This window comes from Penicillium chrysogenum (genome assembly GCF_028827035.1).
Source record: "Penicillium chrysogenum strain IBT 35668 chromosome Unknown utg000004l_segment0_segment0, whole genome shotgun sequence".
NCBI lineage: Eukaryota > Fungi > Ascomycota > Eurotiomycetes > Eurotiales > Aspergillaceae > Penicillium > Penicillium chrysogenum.
In genome coordinates, this window is record NW_026622752.1 from 5,590,326 (window position 1) to 5,601,310 (window position 10,985).

The following is a 10,985-nucleotide window of genomic DNA, read 5'->3' on the forward strand; positions in this document are numbered from 1 at the left end:
AGGGCGCAACATGAACAGTGAACCCCTTTCAGGCCTATGGTCAATATCTTGACTTGTATTTATCTAGTTTGTTAATGGTATATAATTCTGGAATATCACAAATTCTCAATCATTGCATTGGTAGGGATATCACCCTGTCGTGCGTTCCAGCCAAGCTAAAAATATAAAACTGCGATCAATAGCTTTAGTTTGATACAGCTATAACAAAGCGTGTCCCCTGATAAGATGTCCCTTTTCCTGCGCTCAGCTACCTTCGACAGATGACGGTAGACCACTCCACATGACGGCCCAGTAACGCAGCCCTCTTCCAATGAACGTATCCATCAACTTCCTGAGCAAAACACCCCATCCGATCTTGCCGCGCACATTCCATAAAAGCATAAAAGAAAGAGCAAAAGGGTCCCATCCTCGCCCATCGTTTTGTACCCGTATCCTCCAGCGACAAATAATAAAAGCCATCAACTTTTGTTGTGTATCGACAAGGACCTCAAGATTTGACTCCGCCAGCCTCTAGGTCACGGAGACCAGCCAAGGTCCGGTCTTTATCGTCACTTTTCTTTCGTGTTTCATTTCCATCCTTCTTTAGGAATCTTTCCCAGATATTCCGGATCAAAACGGTTACCAGTGCAGCGGATCCGGTGAGGATGAAAACGACGGCGGCAGTAGGCAGAAGAAAGTAGAAGATTAACTTGACAACCGCTATGAGGAGCGCTGCAGTCACAATTGCTGGACGTAAAAGTATATGCACTTCGTTGAATTCGGGGCCGAAGAGTTCCACGTACAAGTCCTCCATGCTGAGGGGTGTCTGGATAGTCGGAAGAGGGTTTAAGGTGGGATTTGGTCGATTCGTCAGATTTGACTGACTCGATTCGAGATACAATTGATAAGAGTACGTTGGTAACAGCTGGTCTTTGGATGGAGAGGATGGTAGGTAGTCTTAGCAAGAAGTCACGTCAGTGGTCAGTGCCCTGAATTTTGCAGTCCATTCAAGGTTGAGATGAACCCTGGTCCGGGGAAAGTCAGATGGTGTTCTTTCCCTATTTAGGAAGTATAGCTTTTCCCACATGGTACATAGTTTACCTACAGAGGCAAGTCCTAGTCCTATTCAACCTTCCCCAAAACCTCCAAACCCGAAGCATCACCCCCCACCTGCATCTTCTTCAAAGCCTCCAACCTCTCCTTCCTAGCAATTACCATCTCTCTAAGAAGTTCAAGCTCAATCTGGAGACGCTTCTCCAGGTCGACGGTACCATTGGAGCCGCCCGCAGTTACAGGAAGAGACGAGCTAACTATTTCCGCATCTGGTTTTCCCTGATTGACCTTCTGTTCTCGCTCGCTGTTCTCTTTCTCTTCCTTCTCCTTCTGTCTCTTCCCTTTGTCCTCATCAGAACCCAAATCCCAACCAAACAGCGCCGCAAGTATGGCGAAGGCCAAGAAGGCGATAACGAATATTATAGCCAATCCGACAGCGATTGGGATAAAAAAGTGGATGGCCAAGTGGACCCAAAGTCCGAATAATTCCTTGACCATCAGCAGTGGGCGCATGTAGAAGGGCTCGCATTCGAATGGTATTTGGAACGGCATGGTGAGATTAAAGAGTGGGATGTAGCTTGGATTCGGATTTTGATCTGGTCTGGGACACGGGCGTTGTTCTGGTTTTGGTTCGGTTCGACAAGAAAGAAGAGCGGCGCTGGTTCTTTGGTACAATTTTGCCTTTGAGGGTTTGTCTTGGTTTGAGGGATGGTGAAATCGACACTGGCTTGATGTCGTGTCTTGGGCTGAGCCTTAGTCGGGGCGTATGCAGTGCTCCACTTTGTCGGGCGCAGGTTGCATGTCCGTGGACTGGTCGAATTAAGATCCTAAGAGGGCCAAAATATATAGGAACGGGTCGACATAACGAACACTAACACTGAAGGACAAGGATCACCTGGCCAGAGTACAGACCCGGCATAGAAAATACTGACTACATCATACAGAAAGGCTACCGGAATCAGACTCGTAAGAAGGCATAAATGAGCAAATATACACAGGACTAAAAACACGCACAAAGAGATCAAAAGGTGCAAGGTCAGTAGACAACGTCAAATAAAAGGTGTATCTACCACAGGAGTCAAGTTTAAAATAGAATCCAAGAAGGGAAGAAAGGGCCGATCAAAGTCCGTGGACACATCACCAAGCCAGAGAAAGGTAAAACTCCAAGTCCTCCTGTACAAGTTTTGCATTTGCAGAACTAAACAAAATATTCAAAAATCCATCAAGAGACATGGCGCTTAGAAGACACCAGCGCAACCCCAGTGCTGCTCGACGTTGAACTCACCGGGGTTCTTCCAGGTGTCGTCGGAGTAGGAGAAGAAGATGGACTTGGAGCCAACCGCGGCGGCGATGGACTTGATGGCGGTGGCCTGCTCAGCGGTACCGGGGATAGCGGCACCGTTGGAGCTACCGGCGTTGGGCCAGCCAGTCTCGAGGTTGATGACGTCCTTGCCGCCACAGATCTTCTCGAGGACCTCGAACTCGCCCTTGGTGAACTCACCGGCCTTCTCGGCGGTGACATCGGCGTTGAAGAAGGGGTGGATGTTGGCACCGACGACGTCGACGGCGCTGCACAGAGTGCTAGCGCCGTACTGCTGCCAGACGTTGATGGGCTCGGTGGTGGTGATCAGACCGGTGTAGCCGGCAGCCTTGAAGCTCGAGGAGGCGGACTGGATGAAGGTGGTGAGGGTAGCGGCGTCGATGTAGCCGGACTGGATGGCCTCGTTACCGACAACGATCAGCTTGACCATGTCCCACTCGGCCCACTTGGAGATCTCGGTGACCTGCTCCTGGGCACCGGTGATGCCGGAGCCGTCGATGTAGACACCCATGATGATGCTGAGGCTGAGCTCCTTGCAGGCGTCACCGATGAACTCGAGACCGCTGCAGTCAGTGGAGTAGACACGGATCAGGTTGAAGCCCTTGTTCTTGATGACCTTGAGGTCCTTGAGAACCTCCTGCTTGGTCTTGCACTCACCACCGGCGGTGTAGGGAGAGTAAGTCATACCGTACTGACCCTCACCGAGGACGGTGGGAACGTTGCTGGGCTCGCTGACGGCGGAGGTGGTGGAGCTGGCGCTGGCGCTGGAGGTGCTGACAACGGGGGCGGCAGTGGTGGTAGCAGCCACGGTGGTGGGGACAGCGGGGGCGGTGGTCGAGGCCAGGGCGTCGGTGGGAGCAGGGCAGACGTAGGTGTAGTCAGTGCGGGTCACAGTGACGACGGACTCATCCTGGGTGTAGGTACCGGGGACAACGGTGTGAGGGGTAGGGTAGACCAGAACGGTGCTGGTGGGCACAGAGGTGGTGGTAGGAGGCACAACGGTGTAGGTACCAGCAGTGGGGCAGACGTAGGTGGTGGTCTCGATGACGCTGGTCACGGTGCTGCCGGAGGGCTTGACGGTGGCGTAGGGGCAGGTGACAGTGGTGGCAGTCTCGACGATAGTGGTAACACCACCGTAGGTGTGGGTGCCGCTGGGGACGTCAGTGGAGGTGGCACCGCAGACAGTGGTGGTGTCGTGGACGGTGATGGTGGTGGCCGGGATGGTGTAGACACCGGTGGTGGAGAAAGTGCTAACACCGGGAGTGGGCAGCTCCACGGCGGGAGTGCTAGCAACGGCGGTGCTAGAGGGAACCGGGGCCGAGGAAGAAGAGGCCGAAACAGTCACGGTCAAAGTGCTGGTGCTGGTAGAGTGCACGGTGCTGGTGAGAGTGCTGGTGGACTCGGGGAGGGGAGTAGAGGTGGAGGTGGAAGAGGGAGGGGCAACAGTCTCGACGGGGACCAGGGTAGCATCGCCGTAGTAGGTGATGACCTTGGTGGTGCAACCGCAGGTCTCCTCAGGGGCAGCAGTGACCGCGGAGGACCAGACGCTGGATGAGGCCTCGCGACGCTGGTGGAAAGCGTCATGGCGACGGTGAACACCGTCGGCCATGGCAGAGCCGACCAAGGCGGCGGCGGCGAAGATAGATCCCTTCATGATGGAAAGATAATATCAACCACGCGAAAGAATGAATGCCCGCTGAACGAGTGAAGCGGTGGTCAGTGATAGAATCGAAGGAACGTGGGTTGAGAAGGTAAAAGGAGAGTGATCGGGGGCACGCAAGGCCTTTTGTTGGAGAAATGGTTACCGGGGGCAGTTAGGGGGGAAAGAGAAAAGGAGAAAAAAAAAAGACCTAAAAAAGGGCCCCAGTGTGCTAGCCTCTGCATACAACATAGATACAGGTCCACCGATCGTGAATTTCTTTGAATTTAATTTACCCTAAAATTACCCCTGGACGAGTCTAGATGTGTATTCAGGGACGGTCTCGATCTGATTGGTTGGATGTTCGACACCCGAACGTTGGCTGGCTGTGGTTGGCCCACACGGCTCGGGCAAGAGTGGAGATTGCATGTAATTGCGTTGTTTGGTTTATTTGCAATTTGAGTCCGACTATATCAGGCCCATGCAGGTACGGAGTCAGATCATAATGCGCACTCCCTACTCGTACACAAACATTATATTCTCGCCCAACGGTCATTTCATTTCACAATGGGAACCAATCCTGTGTACGAAGTACTCTGTACGGAGTACTGGCTCAGTCCTCCGTATCCGAATACTATTATTATCAATACAACACTCCCCGCACGGATCGTCCGCAGGTCTTCTCTCCTTTTCCTTCTCAGCCTTCGGCCCAGCGTCAAAAATAGTGATCCTGTCTCACACCCAGAATTAGCCCTCCCCTTACCGCCGTGAGGGTCATCCAGCTTCCGATTTCCCAACTCCTAACTTGAAAAGCCACATTGTACCTAAACGAGGCCAAGGTTTCATCCATTCTGTCAGACCAAGTAAGGCACCACTGCAGCCCCTCTGTGGCTTCCTCGGTGGCAAGTCGCCGTTCAACCCTCGGTTCCTGGTTACCCAGACCAGAAAAAGAATGTCTTCAAAGCAAAGCAGAGAGTTGGTGGAGTAGAATGGGCTTTAATTCCAATGTCTCAGTGCAAAGTCAGACAGAGAAATCCCCGGGCCAAAAGCCCAAAGTCCCAAACCAAAGAAAAACAGGAAAGTCTCTTCCCACGCCATGTGGGGCTGACTGTCATAGCGCACTCGACCAGTCCCAAAGTGGTAAGGTGGCAGCTGAATTGGGGTATAGCCCGTTCTGTGATTGGTTAAAATGCAGCCTCTAATTTCCGCCCTGCCGATCTTTATTATAAAATCACAATACGGGTATCGTTCAATCTTTATGGATTACCAACGATATACAAAGACTTCTGTTTATTATTGCTTTTCAATACCAGTCTCGGATTACAGCGGTCAACAAACATTTTCACCGCCAAGAGTATCGCAAGAATCTCGAATCCTTGTGTTTGCCCAAGCCCAATCGTTTACTTATATCGAGATACTTGTCCTGCTCTATGGAAACAACACTCAACTGTTCGCTGTTAAGTATGCGCTGTTTTCTGCCCCGCCCCTGACGATCTCCATCGAGTCAGCGGTACACAATATTGTACACGCACTCATGAACTAGCCGATCACCCGGCCTAAATAGAGTCAAAAAGAGTTATTAAACGGGGCAGGAAGCTTGAACCTGTTCAATTAAGTAATCGCGCCAAATACAATATCGGAAGGCCCGCCTGGTCGACGAGCCACCTTCTCCTCGGAGTATAGTCATTTACGCGGTGTGGTCACCAGAACAAAATAACACTGTAGCCTATCCGATATAACCGACACCCACACTGGAAGATATACGGCGTACAAGCAATGGAAGTAGCAAGTACTCCGTACTCCGTACTCCGTATAAACAAACAGATTCTCTGCCATCCCGTACCCTGTGTGCTGATCACAATGAGAACGAAGTCTGGATCTCTTCGACTGGCGATCGCGACTCATCCATGGGGAAGATCACAACGGATGCTGGGGCACAGCCGAGGGTTGTTTCTTGTGGAGATGACCGCTATGTATTATTTTATGGAACCATGACTAGCGTCTGACTCCTGAATTATGTAACTGTGTTATCTTTTCAAGGTTCTGCGCTAGTCTGGTCGATTCGAGGACAATAATTACCTTGGTGGTTGAACTATTGACAGTGATGGCTTTGGTAGAATGTGATGTAATCTTGTGTGGATGCCCAGTCCGAACAATCCGAAATGAACCGTTAGCCTGCAACGTTTCTGCGTTGGATACGTGTGGAAATGTATGTTGTATGTTGTAATTGAAATAAATAACCAGAATACAAACAAAGGAACTGCCCAAGTCAAAGACAACTCAACGATCCAGACCGCCGAAACACTCTTGGCCAATCTGACAATTCCAATAGATCAAAAGGCCAAGGAGAATAGCGGATCTGGGCTCAGTTGGCATCGATGTCGAGGCTTGGCACCGTTTTTGAGATTCAGGGGCAGGGGTGTGTTGGCCTTGTGGATTTGGGATCTGGAAAGCCCGTGCGATTCGTGCAGAGGCTATTGTGGGATTTCTATCAGCCTTGCTATTGGGGGTTTCTTTGTTCCCTCGGTCGTATACCTCGTATACAGAGTACAGTACAAAGTTCCAAGGGTCCAGTTCAACGGTGGGTTTTTGTTCCGGGGAAATTTCTGCAGCCGTTTCTTGACCGGGTTTCCCTGCATATGACTGACTGTTTTGATATGTCAGATTTAGGGCCAATTTACTGGAATTCCACATCTCAGATATTCGGGAGAGATCTGAAGCCACATGGAGAATGTCACTTGTGGAATGTATGCCTTGATCTTCAGGTGCCTCTTCACTTGACCAATTCTCATCAATAGTCATTCTCATTGTCTGAGATAACCCTGAACATATTCCATTCCACTCGTAATTGAAACCAGCTATTCCCGCAGCACTATACAACCCCAACTGCTTGGGTGACATACGGATAGAGTGGAAGGACTACCAAGGGCTCGTAAGGCAGGCGGTAGTAAAGACCGACATGCCCCCGGTATCTTCAGCAATATCCGACAAGTCTTCCAGTCTTTTCACGTCTCGCTAGAAGTCAACAAAGAATACGAAGTCGTGTCAGCTGCAAATCCGACGGTGGCGATGTCATATAGAAAGTGGTTAGATCGATATGAGCTTGTTGGACTGGTATAGACTGACAGTTTCACAGATTAACCAGCTAAGGTGTCCTCAGCCATTGTAGTTATGTGCGGCGGCCTGTATGTGCTTGCTTGCGTGCTATACAATTGACACGCAGCGTGGAGCAATGCCGTCTTGTTCGGATGAGAAGCCCCAAGGGGCATGAATGTGTCGCGGAGGGATCAGGGCTGATAGTAGAGAAAATATAATATTATCTTCGATAGGATCATCGTCTTTGAACTTCGAAGTGAGATGCTCATGTATCCCGTGCAAGTTTCAAAGTTGAATCCGGTAGATTATACACCATAACAGCATGTGCTTCAAAATATCCAGTGAAGACGGTCGTACACTATGAAAAATGCATCTCAGCATCTCAAAGCTATCCCAGCCCAATTAAGTCAAAATCAAAGTAGGACGTTCCCTCTTCTTCCTATTTTTTGCCGTTAAACAAATCTGACCATCACCATGCCACCCGATCATGCCACCACACAGCACACAAAAAGTACCACCACTGCCACCGCCATTCCCAATCATCTGATCCCGAATAACAATCGGCAATAAGAAGATAAACAGGATTTACTCTTTACCTAGTATTCCGTACTAACCCCAGAAACGGAGAAACCCGCCTTCAATCGCACCATATCCCCGACGTCACGACTCAAACAACCAACCACATTTAGTATTATCTCAACCCGACCCGGATAAGACCAATCCGAGGTATAAATCATGATCATGCTATACAGACTATATCCAGAAACGGATAACGGCCACGTCCCGCGATCCAGCCGCTCGGAACTGTGATATGGTTCTATTCGATGCTGTCAGGCCATACTCCGATGCGGCTTGGAATCTTGTGGTCATGGATAGATGGGGGTGGGGAGTGGTGTATATAAGGATGGGATGTTACACGTAGAGGTTATTGTTCATCACTCAAAGATATCATACAAAACACACTTCAGTTACTTGATACTTCGTTCGATACTGCCATACATCTACACCAACACAACAGTCCAACCCAACTCAAGCCAACATGTCCACCCAACCAAGAACAACTGATAGCGAGCACGCCCGTCTGCAAAATGATTACGGCGCGGATTACTGGGTTCGCAATTCCGTTCAAGAGCATCGTGTACGTACACACTATCATCATCCACTATCACAATACACCATTAGTATCCATGACTAACACCCCCAAAGCGCGCAACAGCCGGACGAGGCCTCTTCGCCGGGTTACAAGATGTGAAGCACTACAACGTCGACCACGGCTGGGCTCGACGGAAGTCCGAGACCCCGCAGCCTGGTATTCTCGGGTCGCTCTGGAGTCGGTATGTTGATATGGTCCCATGGTTTAGATGTAATTGTGAGGTTTGGGGCATTAATGCTGACTTTATATAGACTCACTGGGCTTTGATATGGCTTGGATATAAACTGTTATCTTTTAGATGGATATAGGGTTACTGGTTGTCTAGTTCAGAATCGATGCTCGACTCGATTTTGTTGCTAGGACCTGGGAACTAAACGGGATTGAGATGAGATTGAGATGATTGGATGTTTTTCTTTTGGAGTTGGCTTTTACTTTGATTTTGATTTTGATTTTGATTGAGCATTGCTTTGTTATAGCATGCTTTTCTTGATATTGGAGTTCTGGTGTGGCAAGATTTGGTTTCTACACAGTTTATTCGTCTGGACATCGTTATGGAGTCTACTAGGTCAACTAATCAAAATACACTTCTTGTATGGTGCCTAGTGTCTACTATCCCTGACATGGCTGCATAGCTCTAGCAAGCCATCTAGATGACCGTATATCCCCCATGCTACAAACCAAGCAACAATCCAGAGGAAAAGATTTATATTTCAACATTGATATATGTACAAAACCGCTAATAGATGTACCGAACGCCCTAACCGCGCACCACGTCAATTCTTTACTCCCAAGAATCAATCTTCATGGTACCCTTCTCCTGAAGATTCTTGTGCATATTGAAAGCCTGGAAAAGCATATGCGGCTCATGACCCATACCCTTACGCAGACACTCGAACTCCGCACGGTCAAGGTAATCAGTCAGAATAGGCGTGTAATCCGGGTGCGAGCAGTTCTTAATAATAACACGGGCACGCTCACGCGGCGACAGACCCCTAACATCAGCAAGACCCTGCTCGGTAACGACGACATCGAGATCGTGCTCGGTCTGATCGATGTGCGTAGCGAACGGCACGATACAACTCACGCCGGTGGGATCGGTCTTGGTGGGACGCGCGGACGGAGTGTGCATGATACTGTACTTGGAGTTACGGAGGAAATCGGCGGAGCCGCCTAGTCCGTTCAGCATGCGCGAGCCCATGACGCAGGTGCTGTTGGCGTGGGCGTAGATGTCGACTTCGACGGGGGTGTTCATGCCGATGCAGCCGAGGCGACGGATGATCTCGGGGGAGTTGGAGACTTGCTGGGAGCGGAGGAGGAGCTTGCCGGCGTACTGCTCCCAGTTGTCGTAGAAGCGCTTGAAGCCGTCTGGGGAGAAGCGGATGGAGGTTGCGGTTGCGAAGTCGAGGTTGCCGCTGTCGAAGAGGTCGAGGAAGGAGTCTTGGAGGACTTCGGTCCAGACTTTGAGGTTCTTGAAGTCCGCGCCGCCCTTACTGAGTCCGCCTACGACGGCGTTGGCGATGTTGCCAATGCCCGATTGGATGGGGAGGAGGTTGGGTGGGAGGCGGCCGTGGTTCACCTCGTGCTTGAGGAACTCGATTAGGTTCGAGGCGATGGCCTGCGAGCCTTCGTCCTCGGGGGCGTTGGGCAGGGTCTGGTCGGGGTAGTTGGACTCGACGATGGCGACGACCTTCTCCGGGTCGATGGGGATGTAGCTAGTTCCGATGCGGTCCTCGGGGGCCATGATGAGGTAGGGCTTACGGCCCGGAGGCAGGTCTGAGCAGGTGATGTCATGTAGGCCCTCGAAGGAGGGCATGGAGGTGTTGACTTCGATGATGACCTTGTCGGCCATCTGGATCAGTTCGGGCGAAGCACCGACGGAGGCACCGGGAATGATGCCTCCGTTCTCGGTGATGGCGGAAGCCTCGATGACTGCCACGTCAATTGTGGGCTTGGACTTGTTCAGAGTGTAATAGCCCTGGCGGAAGCGGAAAGATTAGCGGTCGATAGTTTTCCTCGGGGAATATCGAGACTTACATATACCAAATCCGAGGGGAACATGCTCAGGTGCTTATCAAAGAACTTGATCTGGCCATTGTTGATTCCCTTGGCGATTTCTTTTCCGACTTGGTGAGGGCTACGACGCTCAATCATGTTCAAGCGGGCCCAGCGGTTCTCGGTCTCTGCGCCGGAGGAAGCACCGACAAACAGGTTGTACTTCAGCTGTCCTTGGAGGTTGTTCTTCTCGACATGGTCTGCGAGAGCAATGGGAGTCATCCTGAATTGAGGTTAACGTTCTGCCCTCAACATCTGATCCGTGTTACATACTTGGGGTAACCGACACCGGTGAATCCGGACCAGCCGATGTAAGTGCCATTGGGGAAGTGGTGAAGGAGATCCTCAGGTTTGGCGAGCTTCTTCAGATACGATGGGCGCCGCACACGGCTCTTCAATAGGGCCGAAGCAGACATGATGCAGAATGGAAGAGGGGAGAGTGTCAAAGATGTGGGAAAGAAGAAAGGGGATCTGGGGGTATAAGTAATTTCTTCAACCCCACGGGCAGACGTCTCCACAAAAGGAATGCGAGGCCGACAGCTCCGGGAGAATGGAAGTGTTCTCTTTTGGATTTGGTCTTAGGGCTATGTAGGGATGGACTTGACAATTGTACATGGGATGTTGTATATTGTATAACTCCTTCTGGTTGAACTTCAATTGCATTCCTATTATTATATATCTCCCTATCCCCA

The 10,985-nt window shown here is 50.6% G+C and overlaps 5 protein-coding genes across 5 annotated transcripts; 1 reads left to right on the forward strand and 4 right to left on the reverse strand.

Moving 5' to 3' along the window:
- Positions 1-487: 487 nt before the first annotated feature.
- On the reverse strand, positions 488-793 carry N7489_008065 (uncharacterized protein; the record flags this gene model as incomplete). The annotated part of the gene is made up of 1 exon (XM_056713815.1): positions 488-793. The coding sequence occupies one exon, from the start codon at positions 791-793 to the stop codon at positions 488-490; it is 306 nt and encodes a 101-aa protein (XP_056567530.1).
- A 308-nt stretch (positions 794-1,101) lies between these two features.
- Positions 1,102-1,584, reverse strand: N7489_008066 (uncharacterized protein; the record flags this gene model as incomplete). The annotated part of the gene is made up of 1 exon (XM_056713816.1): positions 1,102-1,584. One exon carries the CDS (start codon positions 1,582-1,584, stop codon positions 1,102-1,104), a length of 483 nt encoding a protein of 160 aa, XP_056567531.1.
- Positions 1,585-2,270: 686 nt separating this feature from the next.
- btgE (putative cell wall glucanase (Scw11)) lies at positions 2,271-4,007 on the reverse strand (the record flags this gene model as incomplete). The annotated part of the gene is made up of 1 exon (XM_056713817.1): positions 2,271-4,007. One exon carries the CDS (start codon positions 4,005-4,007, stop codon positions 2,271-2,273), a length of 1,737 nt encoding a protein of 578 aa, XP_056567532.1.
- A 4,120-nt stretch (positions 4,008-8,127) lies between these two features.
- N7489_008068 (uncharacterized protein) lies at positions 8,128-8,508 on the forward strand (the record flags this gene model as incomplete). Its single annotated transcript, XM_056713818.1, has 3 exons — positions 8,128-8,226; positions 8,295-8,422; positions 8,493-8,508. 3 exons carry the CDS (start codon positions 8,128-8,130, stop codon positions 8,506-8,508), a joined length of 243 nt encoding a protein of 80 aa, XP_056567533.1.
- A 514-nt stretch (positions 8,509-9,022) lies between these two features.
- On the reverse strand, positions 9,023-10,709 carry coaT (acetyl-CoA hydrolase ACH1; the record flags this gene model as incomplete). The annotated part of the gene is made up of 3 exons (XM_056713819.1): positions 9,023-10,216; positions 10,276-10,516; positions 10,567-10,709. 3 exons carry the CDS (start codon positions 10,707-10,709, stop codon positions 9,023-9,025), a joined length of 1,578 nt encoding a protein of 525 aa, XP_056567534.1.
- Between the last annotated feature and the right edge of the window lie 276 nt (positions 10,710-10,985).